The sequence below is a fragment of the Tigriopus californicus genome, chromosome 7 (assembly GCF_007210705.1).
Source record: "Tigriopus californicus strain San Diego chromosome 7, Tcal_SD_v2.1, whole genome shotgun sequence".
NCBI lineage: Eukaryota > Metazoa > Arthropoda > Copepoda > Harpacticoida > Harpacticidae > Tigriopus > Tigriopus californicus.
Window position 1 is genome coordinate 6,653,856 of NC_081446.1, and position 22,010 is coordinate 6,675,865.

A 22,010-nucleotide genomic window follows, 5' to 3' on the forward strand; every position below is an offset into this window, starting at 1 on the left:
GAATACCATGTGCAGTATATGTTTGCAAAATTTAGAAAACAAGGACTTCGAATTAACATTGCCAGTTAACTTCTCAAAAGATTGTACCTTTGCAGACATTCCTCGGGTTACTTTTAGGATTGGTGACGACGGTGGAGAGTTTAAATAACTCAATACATCTCCACAATCCTCCTTAGTTTCGGACAAAGTGGAAACATCAGACTTGGGCTTTATTGGTATCGCTCGCATGGATCGACGGGTCTTTGAACGAGGTCCTTAGAAGCAAAATCAGAAAAGAAGCATTATTAGACGGCTTGAATTTCTTATCCATGAAACCTCACCTTTAATGGCAGAGATATCCTCGGGAAATTGGAAAAATATCCCACTACATTCAAGCGGGCTCGATGCACAGAAGTTAGACGCGCCCTGATTGCAACTTTTAATGTCGAGTTTAAGTTTCCGACTAAAATTAAGATGCATGTAAAGTCATCGTTCACTCGATCAAACAATTTCAAAAATTCCAACCTTGATTTGCCGTAGGTCTTCAAATTTCCAAGACGGGGAAAGGCAGGAGTGAGTGGCCTTGCATGATCGGCTATAAAGATAGTAAAAACAGTGTGGCAATCAATATCAACATTGTCTGGAAGGATCGGAATGCTCAGATAACACACCCAGAGATTTAAATAGCTTTCGACGAGGATTCAACTTATATCGTTGTGCTTTAGCACTAACACTTCTTGTGCACACGGCCATTTTTACTTCCGATGAGCAATCGAGAATTTGAAAAAACCACATGCGCAATGCACCAATACCATCCGATTGATATTGGACTTGCCTTGATTTTAAATCCACTTAACAAGTACTCGGCCAGAAAAGTGAGCGCGCTCGCTTTAAGGTACACGTAGCTAAGTAGTACATACGTTAACCATCGGCCACCCTAAACTGCCGAAATATTTGAAAGCATTCCTGATCATTCTTGAACGTGGAACGGGCAAGTCATGCCAAGAGAGCAAATAAACCTGGGCCGTTCCATTTTATATTGTTATTTATATAATATTCCTAGTAGTGGTAATTAAATCCACAACAAAAAATTGCTCCATCAGTGGTGCCAGCTGGCATATTTTCATGCCAGAAAAATGGGTTTCTGGCAAATTTCATACCCTCTAACAAGGAAAAACACAATTTGGTTTGTTTTACGGATCTGGCATGCTTTCAAGCATATGTGGCTTTTTTACAAGTGACCTACATTTCCTCACATATTTATTCGAAATTGGTTTCTTTGGGATTTCACAAGAAGGGAGCAACCATGCTAGCTAGTGCAGGGGCGAGTCAAGACTCGAATCCTGGTGCAATCATTCTAGAAAGGACATGAGTCCCGAATCTTCATAACTGAAGTTCATTTCTTAAGAAAATTGACCTTTATACCATCATGAATTGACCATATGGGATTGAATGGGCTTTGATTGTTTAAGTAAAATTAAGAGAGTTTTTCATTATATTTGATCTTTGCAAAGGGCTCGAGTCTGGCAAAAAGTTGAAAAGGCATGAGTCCGGCTTTTGTAGTACTAGCCCTAAACCTAAACCTATCGCTCCAATTTGGAAAAGATATCAAATTCTATAAATGCGAGGAGGGTGGACGAAACTTGATGGTCTCCAAGGTGGATTAACTTGTAAGGAATTACTTCTTTTCTTCACTTATGCAAAGACCTTTCTTCCAGGTGTAACCCATCGGTAAGGGGTCTGAACGAGCTCATATTATGAAAGCAATATTGCATTTAAAATGTACTCTGGCATGTTCCGGGCCCAGGCACCTGCTCCTACTGTGCTCACTCATTCATACAATTTAGTTCGAAGACATTGGAATTATGTACAAACTACAGTATGACCGGTATGACCTCCCATTCTAATCGCTGAAAAAAATAGGGCTGAAAGCAGTGCTAGGGCAAGTCCGGACTCGAGTCAGAGTGCACTTGAGTCTTTTACTCGATTTTGGAGAAATCGGCCGGACTCGCCAAAGAAATATTCATTTTTTTTTCTTACAATTTCGCAAAACGATTCTTTTTGCTAGACCTGGCTTAAGTAAAAGACTCGAGTCCGATTTCTTTTGGACTCACCCCAGCACTAGCTGAAAGCTTTCGTCAGTTCAAACTAGAGCTCTAGTTCAAACGTATTGATCCTTTTTTAACCAGCAATACCAAGAACCAACCAACTTCAAAGCAAACCAAATTTTCCCAATCATTGTTTGCTTTACATAAGAAAAATCTGAATTACTGTTATTGGTTTTGAAATCTCTTATCATATCATTTTCATTACTATCAGGGTAGCAGTCCCTAGGCAGACAAATGGAAATCATATATGATATTAGTGGATGTTAAAAACTCTTTGTACTTTCGAAGTTTTTCATCGTTTCATTCATTTGCATAGCTTAAGAGTTACTTCAATCAAAATCGTGAAAAATTCGCCCGTACTTTTGTATTCAAAACTAATACTTAATTTTAACCAACCATTATGGAGGCAACAGGTTTTGTTACACAAAGCAATGCGTTAGACACTTTCAGTTGTGCCATTGATGTTGGTTGTACGAGGAAGTGTCAAGCTGTACATATGTCCTGGATGTTTTTATAAGGGTCTTAATACAGGTACGTAAATGTCACTTTTAAAGCTTTTTTTGGTCTTCTTTCTTTACATTTTGATCTTTCGATGTTTCAACATTTTTCTACTTCTAACGAAGTCTTGCCCATTCTGAACCATTTCGTCTTCAATGGCTGCTACTCAAAACGCAGCCAGCCGGGTCCATAATATTGTGGGTATTGGGAAATTTTGAACGCCTTTTAGGTACTTTTGTGATCATTTATAGTCACTTTTGACTCACAGTTCTACTCATCATCTCAAACACACTGGTTTTGTAAAGGCTTTTCGCCTTCTTATGCACACCCATTGCCGGTGGCTTACACTATGTTACATCTTACACCATGGGAGGTCCGTAATGGGGTGAGCCAATATCTTCACAAACTAATACCGCATACCCCCATTCATAAGGCTGGATTTTTGCTAGACCTTGGACCTTTTTTATAACATACTGTCTCAGCGAGGAGATGAACGGGCATCTTACTTCGTGGAGGGGGTGGGCTCCAAGAGTCGTGGTGCTCCAACTCGTCTCGTTCAAACCGGGGGCCCTCTCGCAGTGTTTCAGGGGCTAAAATGGGGTGGCGGACGGCCCGTCTACGCTGGTGGGCGGATCGGTCCGGCTGAACGAGGCGGGTGGGGGTGGTTGGTGTTTCGATGGTTTGCCAATCGTCCGAATCTGATCCGGATGGAGCGCCCGCGGGACCGGTCTGAAAGGAGAAAAAGACAAGTCTGGGATTCAGCGAGCGCCACCTGACGGGCTCACGGACCTCATCCGGACCCGTTTGAAATGGATCATCATTCGGCTACTGATTGCTACCATATAGGAATATTTTGGGTGTGGGTGGGCGGATGAATGGATGAATAGATGGGCCGAGGAGGACTAGGATATGAAGAATGGAGGGCACGGCTCACGCCCTCGATTAAGGGATGGCATGTATGGAAAAAACCGGTCAGTCAGGTCAAGTAAGGAGATCTTAAAGAGGAGGCACAGGAGGAGGAGGCAACGAGCAATGGGCGTGGAGGCTGGCTCTTGGCGTTGGAAGCGGCTCTCACTCACTTTCTTGGATCCTTTGGGACAATCCCTTTCGCGCCTTGGCCAGACTGCCCAAGTGTCCCAAAAGTGTCTCAAACGTGTCCAATCTTGGCTTACTCTTCTTGGGAGTGTGTGTCTGTCTACAGTGTCTTCAGTCGATGTCACTGTTTTGATTCGTTCATTCAAGGTTGGTCGGTCTCAGGCAAAAGGGTGACCAAGTCGCGTAATGAAACACGAAGGTGGAGGAATCGTGCTCAGGTAGGTGTCACATTTTACACCAGCGGCTTTTGAGCCCCGATCACAAATCTACATCAGTGAGGGATGAGATAAAAATATTAGCGTATAAACTACATGTCAATGATTGATTCTTATAAAATGCGGAGAAAAATTGAAACAAAAATGGCTACCCCAATTTTCCCTTGAATGACTACTTTGCTGGTAACTAGCTAGCAGGCTGACCAGGTAGCATTTTTTGATGCTAATTTTTGAAAATTAGCATTGTTTCAAAGCCGCTAGCATTGATTTTTTTTTTAGATTAGCATTGGTCTGGTTTTTAGCATTGAACTAGCATTTTTTAAATGGTCCAAGCATTGTGAAATCTTTTCTAGCATTTTAGCATTTTCCTAGCATTATTTCACTGAAAAAATGAACAAAGGGAAGAAAAGCAAAAAAATCTCACAAGGAACTACATTTGGTGGTGTTAACAATGTTCTTTCAATGGATCCCTATTGGAGCTCTATGGATAAAGAAACGTATTGTGGCCCTTGCTAATGTCTACTTTGAAGTATGATGCACGACGCAAAAACAATTTATCTTATTTGCAGGATAACCCAAGATGAACATTTTTTGGGATGAGAATAATTATAATTTTGTGTAAAAAAAAAACCTTGTTCAAATCCTGAAAACACATTTTTGCTTAAATAAAACTTGTAACTTTTTGGTGTCCCCTTCTAAGTCTCAGGGGGTTACGGGGACAAAATATTTCAAAAGGAGCTTTTCTTATTGTGTCTCAATTGCTTTGTTATTACGTTTAGTGTAACATGATATCTAGCTGTAATTATCATCAATGTGATCATTGCACATTGTGTGGATATAACAGACTTTGAATATGTACATTGCAATCGATTCAAGTCTATGGATCGAATGCATTTACTGAAGTGTCCTATTTATTACATGTTCAATCTTGGGTAAACTTTAAATAAAACACAGTTTCAAGTATTTGTGATCACGCTTTTTTGCTCCTCCTTTACGCCTTCTAGAACATTGTCGTAAGATTTGCAAAAAATAACGTATGGTCTATAATTATAGCGAATTAACGTTGTCCGATTTGCCTTACATGTTGGACCACTTTCAACCAATTCCGTATTAAAAATCACCCGGATCATCACTTGCCATATATTTACTGCATAATTCCGAGCAGTGTTTTGGGGGTTCATTAATCATGAATTTTTATTTGAATAATTTGAAAGGTTCATTTTCTAACATATTTTTGCACACTGCTCGGAGGCTGATATCTCGCACTCTCACAGAATTCAGGGATCGAAGAGCATTTCCTGGTCGTTCGTCACGCCCAAAGTTCAAAAGTTGATCCCGAGACCAAAATTGTTAAGGACTTCCAATCCCATTCATTTGGGTACAATTCCTATTTCAATGCTTAAGTTTTCATCTCGACCAAATTGAAAAACGGACGTTTGTATTGGCAATATTAGATGAAAAAGTATCCCCATTGTTCTCGATAAGTGTGTCAAATTTGGATATTCATAAGATTAGTTTTCAAGAACCCCTTCACAACACACGACCCCACACCCTCCCCTTGAGTGGCTCAACGGAATTTTAAGATACTCTCCCGAGGTCTTCTCTAGCATAAATAAATCTAGTTACATCAAAAATAATTGTTTTCTGATAAAATAATTTGATTTGGGGCTAGTTGGAAACATTGAATGGCTATACAATGATTTCTCTACAATCAGATCAGATCAATGAAAGACAAAGTCCGAGATCAGCGTGTGCTAGTGTTTGTTCCCAAGATTACTTTCCTTCTCACAGAGTGAATTTCGCCGGCAAATCGACGAGTTCAACTTACACCGTCACTCAGTTCGATCTGACGACAAATAAAAACGAAAGTGAGCGGAATCGATCTGCAATGAAATAGCAGGCCCTGTTTTCAAACAAGAAAATTTGATTGATGTAGTCAATGGTTTATGATGTAGTGTACCGTACAGTACTCGGGAGGTAGAATCTTCCCGATGGAAGGACATGTTCGTTTTTTGACACCTAAGTTGTCATATCGCTTTTCTTGTCTTTGTGACTTTTGAGATATGGATGTATGTCATATCCAGCTCGTTGTTATTCATCATTGTTGCTTTATCCATTTTCATCCAGCTCTTTTCGTTCCTGATGAGGTTATTCAGAACCACACGTTTGATAATCAGTTTTCAAATTCTATTTTGTCATTCGAATATGCTCTCAAGACTTTTAGATCTGTTTTTTATGTAGTGGAACAATTCATGTGTTGTAAGAAGAGTATTTACGAATTTAGTTTTCGAATGTCACTTCTCTTCATATCTAAATATTTCCAGAAAAAAGATTTTTTTTACGGACGAATTTAAAAAAACAACTTATTTTTTCCGAGTAATCGTTCAAGGTCAAATTACTCTTAGCAACACACAAGAAGACTCGACATCTGTAAGCAGTCTACTTGTCAGACTACTGGAATTATGACCATTCTTAATACAAACTGACTCCGCATCATCTACATAGAGAGATATACGGGCATTACTAAGCTTTTAACGTAACGTTACTGTTTGTTTAAACAGTTGGGGCATTCTATTCTGCGTTTAGCCTTTTCTTTTTGAATCTTTACTGATATCTGGGTTCAAACTTGATCAAAAGTGCTTCTGATAATGACATTGATTTTCATAAAATTATAGCAAAATTATTGAAAAATTAGATTGAGATCATACATGAAGCATTGCTTCGAGAATATACAGTTTGGGATACTTTAAGTGACCCATTTTGGTAGTTTTGAGTTTTTGTATTATCACTCAAAGCAACAAGAAGTTAGCTTAATTCATGGAAGGATCCATACCACATAGTACAGTATACCGGTTCGTTATTTAGAATGGCCCGACGTCCTCACTTATCAGTAGTCGACACGTTTATTTATTCCCGACTTCAATCACAAGTCGGGCTTATATGGCCGCTATGAAATATAAAATGAATATACGACATCGAGAGGTACATAAATCGTGCTACAGTAATTAGATCATACCAATCAAGATAATATTTCAAGCAGTTATTGCCAAGGTACCATCATGGCATTTAATGGTAAATTTTGAAAACTGGACCATTTTGGCTCTATATTTTACCTATTGTGCCGTTATGGTGTGTTATAAGTTAAATATTAATCAGTTTCAGCGGCAACACACTTTTTCCATAAAACAAAAAATTTTTCTCTGGATCAAATATTTTCTTATTTTGTTTTAGATTAAATGAATTTATTTCAGGAATACATTGGTCATGATTGGATAATGTCGGCATCTATTCTTAGAGTTAACATCTTAATATATAAACAATTCATGAGCATGTCATTCTTCTGGTTAAGCAAAAGCTTGTTTTCACCACGACCTGGGCAAGATAAAGTGGATATAAATAGTCAACAATGTTACAGAGGCCAAGGTGCATCACGATAACCTGAGTTTAAGGAAATATAAAGTAAACTTGAAAGACTTGAAGAAAAACAATCCGGTTCGAATTATGAAGAAAAGAAAGGACCAAGAAAAAAATGTTTTAAGCAATGGGAATTGATTTTCTTGACAAGTGAAGTTTGTCTCCTGCCCTTAAATACGGGAAAAGAGCAAATCTGTTCATATATTTTTGACTTTTAATTTACTTGCGATTTACAGTAACTCGGCCAAAAAGTCAACCCTTAGGCCGCCGACCTGACTGCTGCACTAGATATGGTACAATTCTTGTTCACACAAGGGTGAAAGCCAAAAATGTCTCCAGTTTTAAATGCCTTGACAAGATAAAAAAAAACTCCCATCATCACTTTATGATGGTGAAGAAAAAAGAAAATTCTGTTCATCATCATTTGGTCCTTGATGTACGTAGATGGATCTCCAGATAGATATAATTTTGGCCTCTCGCCCAGAATATCCACGTTCTACACGGGCAAACTGCCACCATCTTCCAAGGAAGCTCACAGTCGTCAATGAAAATGAAACCATTGCATCGGCGTCCGCAAAATTCCCCTGTTCTTCCCACCAAACGGAATCAGTTAGAAAACGGTTCACATTAAGACAGGCCTGAAAGTCCTGGTAGGTAGTAGACCCACCAACCAACCAACCGACCAACCGACCAACTTGTAAACCTCTTGCAAGGATGGATGGATGGATGGAGTGTTGTTCGATCTTGTTCGTCACTTTCTTTTCTTTCCATTATTCGCCTTCACCTCTTGGATGAAGCAATTCATAATTTGACTTCAAATCTACGAGACGTGGTGTTGGTTGGTTGTGGTCTTTGGAGCAACTCGTAACAACAAGTGACGCCAAATGAGCAACCACCATGAAGAATGAAGAGCATCAGAGCAAACCCGCAGATTCAAGACATCATTCAGAAATTCAATCAGAAATATAACAACTACGGCTCTTCCCAACCCAACAATAACAACAATGGGGCTGTAGCTAGTGTCATAAGCAAAAGAATTCAGCGCCTCAACAATCACAACGGTCGGTCGAAGAAGGCTCAGACGTCATCGCTCACGTCCATCTCAGTTCCTTCCTCATTAAATCCAACAGGTTTGCTACATTATTCAGCTACAACTCTAGACCACGAGGACAGTGATCCTCCTCCGGAAAGAGGTCCACTTCCATCCGAGGTCAAACAGAACAACCTCTTGTTGATCCAAAAACCAGGGGAACGTGAGAAAAATAAGTCGTGCGTGCCCAGGGGGTTCAAAGAAGATACGAAAACCAAAAATAATAAACATCCCAATAGTAGTGGTGGTGGTGCTGGTGGTATTAGTGGTAGTGGCTGGAGAACTCGATGTTTTAAGAAGAAGCTCACTACTCGGAAAGATCTCACACGAAAGGTTCCAACTGCACGGGAATCCCTGTCCGAGCATGAGCTTCCCACCTCTTGTTCATGTTCCGAGGCCGACGAGATCGACCGGGGTGTGATTTTGAATCCAAAGTGTTGGTGTGAGGTAAGAAATACGGGGTTATTGCGGTAACAAAATTAACGCCAAGGGCCTCTTTGATAAAGTGAAACTCTTTGCTGTCCAATCATTCTGGGAACTCTCTCAAGACTCGACTCTTCGTAGGGTCAGTTCTTGAATACTTCAGCACTGGGTTTGTCGTTCTCAAGTTGGTTTTAAACATAAAATTACCTACAAGTACTCCGATCGAGAAAACAAGGTTAAATAATTGTCAACCGTTTTTCAACCCAAATATCTATATCTAACATCTCGAAGTAGTGGTTAGTGCTATTTCCTAACATGATGGAAGTCCTCGGTTCGAATCTCTTCAAGGTCGAATGACCTTCAAACACTTCATGATGTAATTCAATTTCTCAAGTTAAGTGAGTCGCAATATGCTTGGACATAAATGTGTTTTTAACAATTCTTGATCACACTTCGCTATTCCTCCTTTCCGGCTGCCATCTTGAAAATCCAAGGGACAGTTATGGTAGCCGCCTCCGTTCTTTATAAATAAAAGATAAATGAAAGAAAACAATCTCAGCCGTGAAGGCGAACCACAAATGGACTCCAATTTTTTCTGAAGACTTTTGGGAAGAGTCTTATCACAACTAGTGTGAAGAACTTCCCGAGGCTGGCCGGTCTGATACATAATTTACCAGTGAGGTAAGCGTTGACATGACCAAGTGGTTGAATCCATAGATCTTAAGGCGTCCCTGGCAGATCATACGTACCACGCGCCAACCGTTCCCGCCTTGTACGCGCAGATGTTGATCAACTTTTGTCTAACCTCGAAGGGGTGTTCGTTATCAAAGTGGCCAGAGGCGCTTGGTTCCAATCATCGCTCAGAGACTGCATCTTCTCTTAGGTTCCTGTTGGTCTTAGCAAAGAGGCTCAAGAGCACACTCCCCTTACTTGGTTGGAATGTTTTTCCATGTACCGAACTTAGTTGGAATAAGTAGACGTTCTGAAACATTGTAGTTCTATCGCATCACTCTTGGGCCAAGGGGTTTTCAAAGCTTATTTTGACATTCTTGTCTATGCAAAAATATGGGGCTAGGAGAAGCTAAGAAGAAGAGCAAGTTTTTGGTGCTTTTTTAAAGATAATCAATGCATGCTAGGATATTTTTTTCCGAACAATCCACTCATTCTGAAATGATTGTGCATGTATTGAATGGAGAAGTTACATTGGCAATTGGTAAACTAAATGAATTTTAAAGCAGTAGTTGAGACGCTACCAAATATTGTCCTACATAAGACACGGCGCTTACGTTCTTGACTGGCTGTCCCGATAGCATCCCGTGTATGTACGTACAGTTATGTCTGATGCATTTGGTTTCTTCCATTGGGGTGCTCATTTAACCAGCCATCTGGCCATGTCCTCGGCTACTCAAGTTCAGGTTTCAGATGTCCGAAGGCTCGGGCAGTGAAAGTTGGACGAACACATTGGGTGCCAAATGTGGTCGCGAGATATACAGTTGTACGCACGTACATACTACATCAAATAGTTTCACAAGACAGCAAAGTGACGGTAAAGAGTGCCGGGATCATTTTAACCACAGATGCCCGGCTATTAGAGGGTTCGTCGGTGGCGATTTATTTTCTCAGCAATTTGAGCAACTTGACTCTCATAGTAGCTTGTCGAAGACACACACGAGAAAACCTCAGATACGTTTTATTTCGATACGGTGAATATTATTAAATGGTTGGTTCATTTTCAGATGGAAACATCAACATATGAACCCATCGGTAGTCCCTCCACTGGGTCAGAAAAGGATCCCTCAACCTCCAAATTGAATCCCATTGTGAAGCCTGGCCACCAAGGCGCAAGGACCCAAATGGACGGCTCAACTTCGTTTGTGTCTGCCACCCAAACCGACTTAGAGGATGGTCAAGAGCTTTATGACAAGAAGGTGGACGTAAGGAACACTCAAATTGTGATGGGCGTCAACGTGAACCCAAATTTCGAGGGCGGCGATTACTTGGATAGCCAGTCGAAGAGGAATGAAGGCCTAGATCCCGAACGAAGGGCAAAGCCTCTCTTTGGCCAGGCCGGACAGAGCCAAAAGAACCCGAAACAACGCACCAAAAGAACCAAGAGCACCAAGACCCGAGCATCCAATATGGTCGAATCCGATAACGACAGTGAGGAGAAAGATAGGGATGTGGAGTCGGGTTCTATCAGAGAGACAATGAATCAAGATGCAGGTCAAGCGAAATCCGAACCAGATCCCAACCGACGACCGCGGCCCAATTTAAAGCGGGATGACTCCTTTGCTGGACTCAATTTTGACATCGTCACCGTTGGTAGTAAATCAAGGAAAACACAAAAGAAGGAGAAAAAAGGCCGAGGCAAAGGATGGAGCAAGTGAGCAATTTTTTATCACCTCCGTTACTAATACGAAAGCTACACCGGAATTGTGAAGCAAGCAGTACTTGATTCAATTCGTTTGAGATTGAAAATCAAAAGAAACCACTCTAGATTGAGATCTGTCGAGAGGGCGAAAAGTCTGATGCATGCTAATTTCTTAATTGATTTCTGGCTTTGTTTCGAGTTGTTGAACTTTGACGGCTACAGACTGCAAACAGCTGGCTGTAAGTTTTGATCAAAACGTTTAGAAAGTGAAAATCGGACCGCAGAGGGAATTTGATTTTTCATATTAAAGCAAAACTTTTCCTTGGAAGACGATGCAAAACACTAATCATTTTATATACCTCCAAAGGTTCGGACATTTTTTTCGAAAAAATAAAAAGTAGTGCATGCTTATCCTTTTGCTTGGTTCTTCAACATTCAGTGGGATATTGTCTTCTCAATTATAATGCAATTTTATGACTAATATTTAAAACGGAAGCAAAACTAATCCTTAGTTCCCCCGTGCTCATTTGAATCATATAAACTATGTGATATTTTAATACAATCTAATTGAGCTTTATTCTTGGTTCCGTTTTAAAGATTTGCAGCATATCAAGTTTGTCCTGGTATCTTTGGCCTCAAACAGCGTTTTCTAATACTTTTTGATTCGTTTCGTGATTGGTTTTCGTTTTTGATTGGCACATTGTAACAAGTGTTGTAAATACAACAACATCAATCTTTTATTCTTTGAATCGCAGCAAATCAGAAATGATTTTGAAGACCATAGTGTTGATAATTTAGTAATATCAAATAATCATTCTCGATTTTTTTTTCTTACAGGTCCAAGATATTGCTACTTTTGTGGACCATCGTTGGATTGGTGCTCTGGGTTATTGTCTACATGATTCTGAGATTATTTTTAATTATCTAATTTCTTCATATCAAGTGTCTAGTCTCACCGTTTTTGTATGATCAACTTGAATTTGTTCAAAGAGGGGATAATCAAGGAATCAAATTTATATATGTCCAACCAAATTCTCCGTGCGTTTTAGTTTTCATAAATCCAAAATTTGCTTTGATATCCCTGGACCATCATTTACTTGCCCCGTTATCTAACTGAGATATTGGGGGAAACATTTACACTTAAAGTAGATTCATTACAAAATGAATAAGGTTCATGTCACTTTCTAAGGACCAACAATTCTTGTCTAGTACATTTCTTGAGCTGAAGAATCCATCCCAACATTTCGGTTATTATAATTGTGAAGAAACTTGTAGTCTAGTAAAAGTTCAAATCATCAGCCACACTACAAAGGGTGGAAGAAAAGCATGTCACAAACCCGGCTTACTTCAAAGTGCATAGAGCACATATTTCAGCTTGCAAATGAAGTTGAATATATCATTTCACTGGATCATCCGATGCCTTGGCAATTGTGAGAAGTCCGAGGTAAAGAGTTTAGATTGAAGATAGACAACTTAAGAAGAGACGATAAACAATTTTCAAAAACACCGATGTCGGTCAAGACACTTGACATTGGCCAGTGTAACACAATGAGGGTCGCAAGGCCACTCAAAGTGCAGTGAGTAGAGTTGTTCACATCGTACTGGTTTTGTATTTCATATACAACCGTATTGGAATCCGTAAACGGATTGGAGCTAACGCAGTAACTCGAATTAGCATCTCGCTACACCAGTTAAATTAGCTGATGGGTCAATACTGTCTTCTTGACACGCCACGGCTGGAAAGCCTTCCTCTAAACTTTGTCTCTATTTTATGCTTTGATGACGAGAAGCACGAGGGTCGTACGTTTCACCGTCTCGCCTTGATTCCATCCGATCAACACGCCTTGCAGAAGCACACCATTTACGAAACCTACAGGGTGAGCCCAAGTGGTTAAATAATGTAGATGAGTTCATGAAACTTCAATGATCCACGTTCGCATTCCATTTGGACATTGAAAAGACTCTAGCTTTAGAAAAAGGTTGTGAGACAAACTTGGCAGCATTCTTTAGGCCCAAATGCGACATCAATCACTCTAGCTATTAAGACTGGGTGAATGCTTGATTCAAAATCATTCTTTCTTAGACTATGGCTTGTATCCAAATGACCCAAATGAATATGCAGGAGCAATCGTCATTAGTTTCAGGGTGTTACACCAAGTCATCAATCACTTTCAGATATCAAGAATGGATTCACTACATTGTCACCTGATCAATCTAGATCGGATCAAACAAACTTGTTTTATAGCTACTCAATTAGCGAAATCTTCATTTTCCCAGTTTGGAAACTTACATTTGAATCTTGGCGATCCAAAAACGCTCTCGAGAATGCCATATAGCTTTCGTGTAAAAGTAATCGTGGAAATTGTACGTATTTTGAAGTTTGAAAATTCCTCCAAGCCTATAAGCTGCTATATTTCCCTATTCTAGCCAAAGTGGCATACGGCATCTGATCGAAACAGAGATTGGGAAAGTACTCTCAATTCCTGCCAATGGCTCAAAGAATGTACAAAGTATTGCGTAAGTAAGCATGCAGCATTTCAGAAAACTCAAAACTTATTAGGGACGTCTATCAGATCTCTTGCTTTGATTTGATGCACCCTGTAGGTCTGCACGAGCTCATCTCTCTAGTATGTCTCGGAGCTATCAATTATTCCCCTTGCTTCAAAAACACGAGTCTGAGTGGAGCACAGGGAACTCGAAACGAGATCAAGAGATGAACTAATTCAGATTCCCTCCGAGAACGTATTTAAAAGGCCAGATTGGATTTCATTTCTTGACGTTGGCTTTCGACGTGAAAGGGCTCACCTCTGTATTGACTCCTTCGTGTCGGCAATAGATTCGCAAAGACGGTGGCTATTTTTTATGGATCATTTCTGGATTCGGCTTTAATTGCTTTAGAATTAGCTTGAATAGTTTATTAAGACCCTCAACGATCGAATGAATCAGGCATACTGGATTTTCCAAACTCATAAAATGTTGATTTAATCCAAGCTGTTAACCATATTCATCGAACGAAACTCTCTAGAGTGAGTGACTAATATTCTAATGATTCTGGGTAACGACATACTTCTTGGGGATCGAAGGTACTTACCGTAACTTCACCCAAAATAGCTCCCTCGTTCTCTTGCCAGCTCTCTCGCTTTCTGGGCTTGTCTCTGGGCTTGTGAAGGAAGGGACTCAGTAGGCATCTCATTTAGCCTCAAGACATTCTTTCAAAAGGAACGATTTCAGTGTCGTTCTAGAGGAGTCTCCTAGGAGATTTTTTTATTCATATTCTACGGTACCCGCAACATAGCATCATTTGGGTATGAGAAGAAGTGAAGAGAGAGGAGAAGAGAGTATGAGAGTAAGAGAGGGAGTACGGAATGTCCTCGACTTGCTCATTTGATGTCTCGCATTGACGAAGAGAATATCACTTATGAAAGCACCAAATGAGGCATTCAATGCAGCAATTTAGCTACTCTGTGCTTGTGAGGTGCCACCTGGTCTATGTAAAGAAAAAGGGCCGTCTTCTTCATTTTGCTCTCGCCTGCTCCATGGGTGTTTATGGGTAGCTTTCCAAGTACCTTTTAGGAAACTATCCACCCAATTAAGAAAGAGAGTTCTTTGTTGTATCCTAATGACCATGAACAAATGGTTTTGTTAACGACACCTCCCTCGGAATCCCACTACCTCATCTCTGGGATAAGAGGGCCAGGAGATCCTTTCTATCCACGACACGAGGTGGAAGACACAAATGAGAATGGGTGGTAATGTGCTAGAAAGTCCGTCCCACCCAAGAGCGTGTGCACACATACTAATACCCCCTAAGTCAGTAGCTTAGGTGCTTTGATACTTTCATGAAACAATTCTCATTGCACCTCGACAACACCACAACAAAAGCAACAATAACAGCAACAACATCATCACTAAGTAGTAAAATGCCCGTAGATGTAAACCAGCCCACAAAAAAACAAGCTAGATTCTTCCAAATGTTTTCGCCGAATCATTTGGGTGAAAAAGAAGTGCGAGTCTATTTTAGCGCCTTAACGCATCGTTCGAGCTTCAATTTTTTAGCAGGAGGGAACACGAAATGAGATCTCATTTGCCCAAACGGCTTCCCACACATCAGAGAATGGGTGAAAACCGTGATGTTCTATGGGCACTTGATTCTCGTTTTTTCCAAGTTTTCCAAGGTAAAACAGCCACTTCACTCCCATTTGAAGTGAGGAAAACAAGCTCAAGTCTCGCCCTGATGGACAATCGACGCTCGACGTGTACATATATTTGGAGTATGTACGACAAGCACCAGCCAGGCCCAAACGAAAACCGAGCGAGCACTGCAAAGCTATCAGAGCTATCGAATGAAAGAGAGCCATACACACAGAGACCGAGAGGCACACAAGTGCAACAAGGGGATGGACGCAATTTCCCTTGGAAAAAAACTCTTTCGCCGAGGACGGGAACAACATAGAGAAAGTGGAACGAGAACGGACCGAGCACGATCGAAAGGAGGAGGAGGAGGTTGTGGTGGTGGTGGTGGTGGTGGTGGTGGTGGTGTTGGTGAAGGAAAAAGAAGAAGAAGAAGTGGCCGGACCAAGGACCCGAACGAAGAAGGGACAATAACCGAGCACGAGTGAGACGAGGGCGGGTGAATGGGTGGGGAAAAGGAGGGAAAGAACGCGTGTTTGTTCCCATGAATGAGGAGGACGAAGGAGGATCGAGTGAGAAAGAGCGACTGAAAAAGAGACCCGAACAGAGAAAGAGGAAGGGAGAGAAGAACAACGGCCGTCGATCTTACCACCAGTTGCTCGTTTGGAGCTCAGTGCAAAGCTTCAAAATGAAACCAACAACAATCTTCGTGTCACGCGAGGCTCTGATTTGGAAATTCAGAAGGCCCAATACGCTTTCCAAGTTTTGAAAACCAATAATTGAACCTGGGAGCAAGTGAAAGAAGATGTGCAATTAGCAGTTCTGCCAGAGCCATCTAGCCGACCATCATGGGCGATACGAACCTGGATAAAGTCCCAGAGACTGGCCCTGAGTCGGGGGAACCTGTTGAAGAGTCGGTACATCTTTTGCCCGAGAAGATTGAGAAGGAGATCGAAAAGTGTTCGGCGGCAAAGAATGGAGATTACACCAACCAGGTGTCGAATGGTGTTGGAAATGAAGAAGGCATCAAATCCTCGGAAAGGTAAGCTTGCTAGATCATATCTCTCATTCTTTGAATCTACATGCTTTCGGCAAGAGCTTTGCGAAACTATTTCCTTTCTCTCTTGGATCCCTTCAAAGTGCTCCCAAGCCGCAAATGGAAGAAGGCTGGCAAAAAGACCAAGGTGCAGAACCAACGCCTTGGAGGGAATGCACACCAGATTAAGATTGATTGTGAAACTTAGCCAGCTACAATGGTTGTTTGGCAAGAGAAAATCTCATTAAACAAACTTTCGACTGGCAGCTGACACTGCACTGCCACAAATGGGTAGGGTTTCAAATTGAAAACAGACACTCATTTGTGATCTACCGAGGGGAGCATTCAAAGAGCAAAGTTGCCCGGCCCCACAACGGAAATTAGCCCACCTGAAAATGAAACTCATCGGATGCAGCCTTTAAGCACCAATCTTGCTATGCTGCTTATACACATGAGGGTCACTGGCAATTATGGCCAATTCAGTTGATCAGAGGGACACCTGACCCATGACCCATTTCAGACACGTGTACGGTAGCATATGTTCCCTCTCCTAAGTCAAGTGCTTCAGTGCTATGCAATCCTGGGTGGTCCCTCGCAAGTACCGTAAGGGGAGAATCTGAAATGGGTTAAGACAAGGGGAATCAGATCCACGCAATTTCAACTGAGATAGCGAAGTAGGTAGGCTGACTAAGTGCATCATTTCCCAAGATGTGAGCTCAGCCCTCGGCTTTCAAATATTGGATTTCAAACCGAACACCCCTATCCTGGGACTCGCACTTTGTTCGTCTGTTCCTCTCTCCCTCTCATTGCCGTTCAGATATTTCGTGAGCCCCTAAGTGCTCGAGACTGATTGGGCTTTCAAAGGGATTTGGCCAGAGAAAAACAATCAAAGCAAATAATTGCTCCTGACTAACGGTACAACGCTACTCGGTGCAAGTGCGATCGTTCTTTTCAGCCGTTTTCTCCAAGAAATACCATCAAGCTGGGGTTGATCCCATACAACTAGGAAACCGGAAAACGAAATAAATCTCTTTGAGTTGCCCCATTCACTACCACGGAGAAACTCATCGAGGTCTTTCTCTCCTGGGCTCGTCATTGTGTCCATTAAAGCCTATACCACGGAGACCGGCCTTTCTTTTGCTTTTCGGCTAAATGCCATTACTTTCTTGTTGCACTCCATGCTTTTTCCATATGGGCTTCCAACAGTTCCAGCCCGTCGATCAATGGTCAATCTAAGAAAGCTGACGGCCAGAGAATCCCTATCGGGAACGTCGTATCCCCAGAAATGAGATATTTCCAAGAAGCTGTTGCTGCCTCCAGGCGATTAGAGATTGAATGAACCGCCTCGTTCACCTTGCAATCCAGTCGCTCGGATTTGAAAAAAAAACCTGGAATATTAAACCAATAATGCCATTTTGGTATTAGCGACCCTAAGTGCACCGAGGGTAGCACCATGCCCTGTGAAGTAAAAGTGTCTCGTCAAAGACGACCGAATGGTGAACATTAGCTAGTCGGATGGCTAATGTTTACCAAGCCAACATTCGACGAGTTAGTTAATGTTCCAGACAATCAGGAGATCGTCGTGGAAATGCCAAGTACGAGCTCCAATAGGAACCGCGTCGTTGCCTTTCATCCTATCCGAGCATGGAGTGCTGCTATTTGGAACGTCATCGTTGTGGCACATTCCTCCTTATTTAGTCTAGGCAGATAACGTAACTGGGAGATCCACTTGGTCGTGTTTGATTCCTTTTGGGAGCCCCTTTATTTATGTTCCCGATCGCTTAGATCAATGAACTTGTGTTGAAAGAGGACAACAGGCAGGACAGACAGTTGATTGGGGATTCTAGCTGAAGCCAAACCTATGTTCATTTTCACACTTGCTTTGAGGGGGAAATAGTTGTTCTAGCGGGAGTTGTGGTTGTGGAAGGGAAGAAGAGTCAGAGGAGAGGATCGGGAAAGACAAAGATGAGGAGGATGAGGAGGTTGAGGAGGCCTCACCCGAGAAGTTAAGAACGTAGAAATGGTCGGGAAGAAGACATTCAGACTAGGTAGAGGGAAAGAATGAGAAAAGGAAGGCGAAGAGGAAGAGCAGCAGGAGTAGCAGGACCAGCGTGAGTAGACGAACAAGAAGTAAAAGGAGAAGAAGCAGATCAGGAGGGTAAAGGAAGCGAAGGCCAAGGCCAAGCTATTTCTTGAGAGGATGGTCTTGACGACGAAGAAGACTATTGATGAACTCTCATTGCATATGGTGCGTAGAGTGTGGGCGGAAGACATTCGTCTCAATAAAAGCTTCGAGCTGGAAAAGGTCGATCACTTCATGCAGGACTTGGGTGAGAAAACAGGCTCAAATGAGTAGAAGGCCAATGCGTTTAGGTTCCTCATTGGTCTTTCTTCCATCCTCCTCTACACTTACACACACACACACACACACACATAAACACACGCACTGTGGAGGGGGGGAGCCTTTGCTCTCCACGTGAGTTTGGTTCCTTGGTTCCTTGGTTGGTTGGCTGACTGGCTGGCTGGTTGGATGCTGGAATATATTAGTCAGCGTCTACTTAGTCACAAAAGACACTTCCTTCCAGCAAATGTTCAGCTTATTGTCCAGAGTTCTTTGCTGAACATGCATTCAACAAAGCCAATTATTGCCTTCTGGAACTCGCTCGACTCGGCACAATTCCAAGGCCAGATTATACCAAGGCTAGATTAAGTGCACTAGAATTTTGCTTCCAGTGAAGCAATGGCCTTCACTCCAGTTGACCCTCCCAATGACCTAACTCGATTTGTACGTACCGTGTATCTTTACATCCACAAGATTCCTCTCGCAACACTTTTAGTCCGAACTTAGTCCGAACTCAATCATTGTTATAATATGATATTTTGCGTAACCGAGAGGCTGTCTCTAAATTGAATCACAATACTCTGTAACTACTTCACACCAAGGCTGACAACTAGCTACTCCTATCAGAATTGTTGCATTTGAAACCCCAGCGGTTATTCAAGCCTTCATCACAGCCTTTTGACCGAAGGTGTACGTACCAAATAGAATAGTTCCTTTTCCTTTCTTTTCAAACTACATCATTGTGGCTCGAAAGACTTGTTTTTGCTCCACCATTTAAATGAAACCTTTGATACTGGTCAGCCATAAGTATGAAATCTGTTCTGATAAAATGACTCATGGTGGTCCATCTGAAATAGGTAGGAGTCAAGGATCCATAATTCATTAGGGCTGTTGACAGATGGCCTTTGTCCCCGTTCTTGTAATTTATGAGGGTGCTAACAGCATCACCTCTGGAACGGCCAATTCATTGAACCATTCAAGAGGATGATGACTTTACTCGATGAGATTCTTCCAAGACGATTTGACGACACATTTCATTTTATTGACACGGTATCAAAAATCGATCTATGCTGTGGTAAAGCGCTCATAAATTGCTAAATGACGTACTATTTTTCAAGGAAACAAAAAGTTTAAAAGGATCTGTTTGCTAGGGATGTCCTTTACTCAGTTTGGAGAATAAAATATCGATTAAGGATCTCAGTTTCTTGGCAAAACAAACAATAATTTTGCCATCAAAATTATCTGAAAGCACCTCAAGACGTGTCTTTTTAAAAGTCAATACTCGAAAATAGTCGCTTAATGTAGGTTTCATCTTAAGGTCAGTCAGATTTTTACTAATTTGAATTGTTGTATTTGATCCCAAATTTGTTTGCTCAATTTCCGAGAAAATTCCCACTCTATCATTTTTAGATTTCTTGCCCTCAAAAGCGTTTCGCCAAAATTGGCCGTTTTCCAAAAGCAATAGTGAAATCGCTATCACAAATGATGCTTCCCAAAAAATACGATGGAGCTCTAGGAAAATGTAAAAGGAAAAAGTTTTTGAGGTACACTCAGATGTGCATGTTTGGGCGTTTTTATGTGTCAAATATGATTCACTCATCACTTTGAGAGGCGAATGTGCATGGCAAAGAATCGGTGAGCGAGCAAACCCACCTGTCGGTCTACTGGCCCGCTCATTTGTTTCCTCCAGACAAACGAACGACTGCTCGAAAAAACAGAACGTTCCTGGCTGATGAACTAATGCAGAATTGCGACAGGAATTTTTGTCAACTCTAGGAATTTTGTGCCCATCATCGATTAACTTGATTGGAAGGCAATTCAAAAATAGGACCTGCCGCCGTCGAAAGAGCTCGTCTGCAAATTCTTTGAAATTCATTCAGACTATTGAATTTCAATTGAGCCGCCTTGAATTTTCCCCCGTCATAGGGATTGGTCTCTATCATTGAAGTCGTTATAGAAAGTTATTCCCCACTGAAAGCCATGTCCTGGGCGGATTCAGGTCGAGTCACCCTAAAAGATAGCGCATTGCCATTGGCATCTGACGAATGAAATACGAGCCATAAATGATCATTCAATTGTAGAGAGCGAAAGCAATAAGATGGATCGTTCGATTCAAGAGCAACTTCATTTTTCATCAATTGAGAACAAGCAAGATATGACAGAGTCTCGACTTCCTCCTCGTTCTCTTTTTTTGTCGAGCTCACTTCCTGCAAAAATAAACACCTCCGATTATTCTCTCAAGAGATTTGGACCCCTCCTGGGAGATAGGGAGCCGCAACGCAACGGCTTATTTGACTCGACCCACAGTACAACATACGTAGTACAAGTGGTCGCCTGGAGATAATTTGTTAAAAAAAAGTTTCCAATCCCCACGTACGAAGAAGATATCTGCTAATGCCAAGGGCAACCCTGGGGGTCGTCGGGGTATTATTTTTCTTTGAGATAATATGTTCGTTCCCTTCATATTCTTCTGTCCATGCTTGTCGTATATTATCCTAATAATTGTTGTTCACCTCCTCAGATTGGAAGTTGCCCCCGTTGGTCCTGGTGTTTCCGCTCCCAACACTGGCCCCACGTCGGACCTTGAGGCCTACTGCAAGGGATCGAACTTGACGACGGACAGTGGTCATCCACCACCCACAGTTAGCACATTCGAGACGATCAATGCCATCCTCGACAGTATGGATATCGAAGGACTCAGTGCCAAATATTGCACCTCATTAAAACAGTCCCTGTTCTTATCGTTCCTGTATCTACTTGTGTTGGTGGCCTTGGCTCTCCTGGTCTCGGTCTGGTCTTACGACGACACCTCAATACGGGTAAGTAACGCCACGCACGGCATTCCTTCCAACTCTGCGGTTTCCTTTCGAAGCAGAAACATTAACGATACACTGGACCTCGAAATTACTTGTCCTAGGAGAGCTGCCGTTTTGAAGGCAGGGCATTCTTTAACGAGCCCTTATTTACGAGTGCCGGTGTGTATACTACATCGAAAGCAACGCCTTAAAACCAGTTCGTTTGAAGGGCACGCCTTTGTTCCGGGCTTAGATTAATGGATCTTTGATGAACGATGATGACCTTCCTCGAAGTGGTCCTCCTCGTCTGTGTTCCAGTTGAACATGGAAGACCCAAGTCGTCTTAAGGAAGTTAGTTGGTCCATTAAGAGCGTTCGATCGAAAGTACGTCTCCCTAAAAAAATCAAGGCCCCAAGAAACTGAGACAAAGAGACAAAGACCATTTCTCACTTTCATGACTCGTCGTACACCTTAAGAATGAAATCATGCTTCATCACAATCTCATTGTCGAGGA

General features: G+C 41.8%; 3 protein-coding genes across 4 annotated transcripts in view; 2 read left to right on the forward strand and 1 right to left on the reverse strand.

Annotated features, from left to right (window-relative positions):
• LOC131882947 (uncharacterized) overlaps window positions 1–3,833 on the reverse strand; it is an 8,168-nt gene extending 4,335 nt beyond the window's left edge. The window contains exons 1-5 of one of the 2 annotated variants that reach the window (XM_059230242.1): window positions 3,425–3,833; window positions 3,092–3,314; window positions 505–574; window positions 321–442; window positions 88–254 (exon numbers count right to left, since the gene is read on the reverse strand). In XM_059230242.1, coding sequence (XP_059086225.1) covers window positions 88–254; window positions 321–442; window positions 505–574; window positions 3,092–3,314; window positions 3,425–3,427 — 585 coding nt within the window. In that variant the 5' untranslated portion in view covers window positions 3,428–3,833. Of the gene's footprint in view, window positions 1–87; window positions 255–320; window positions 443–504; window positions 575–650; window positions 795–3,091; window positions 3,315–3,424 lie in introns of those variants that run through there. The other variant, XM_059230243.1, reaches the window with a different exon arrangement.
• A 4,179-nt stretch (window positions 3,834–8,012) lies between these two features.
• On the forward strand, window positions 8,013–12,273 carry LOC131882949 (uncharacterized). Its single transcript, XM_059230244.1, has 3 exons — window positions 8,013–8,846; window positions 10,559–11,205; window positions 12,031–12,273. The coding sequence occupies exons 1-3, from the start codon at window positions 8,214–8,216 to the stop codon at window positions 12,119–12,121; spliced, it is 1,371 nt and encodes a 456-aa protein (XP_059086227.1). The 5' UTR covers window positions 8,013–8,213; the 3' UTR covers window positions 12,122–12,273.
• Window positions 12,274–15,959: 3,686 nt separating this feature from the next.
• The window catches only part of LOC131882946 (adenylate cyclase type 2-like), a 34,453-nt gene continuing 28,402 nt past the window's right edge, over window positions 15,960–22,010 (forward strand). Inside the window, exons 1-2 of the mRNA XM_059230241.1 lie at window positions 15,960–16,366; window positions 21,223–21,520. Of these exons, the coding sequence (XP_059086224.1) occupies window positions 16,173–16,366; window positions 21,223–21,520 (492 nt within the window). The 5' untranslated portion in view covers window positions 15,960–16,172. The remainder of the gene's footprint in view (window positions 16,367–21,222; window positions 21,521–22,010) is intronic.

Coding starts and splice junctions, on each gene's coding strand:
- LOC131882949 (XM_059230244.1), top strand. CDS start 8,214: ATGAAGAGCATCAGAGCAAACCCGCAGATTCAAGACATCATTCAGAAA. Junction 8,847..10,558: donor ATCCAAAGTGTTGGTGTGAG/GTAAGAAATACG, acceptor GTTCATTTTCAG/ATGGAAACATCAACATATGA. Junction 11,206..12,030: donor CGAGGCAAAGGATGGAGCAA/GTGAGCAATTTT, acceptor TTTTTCTTACAG/GTCCAAGATATTGCTACTTT.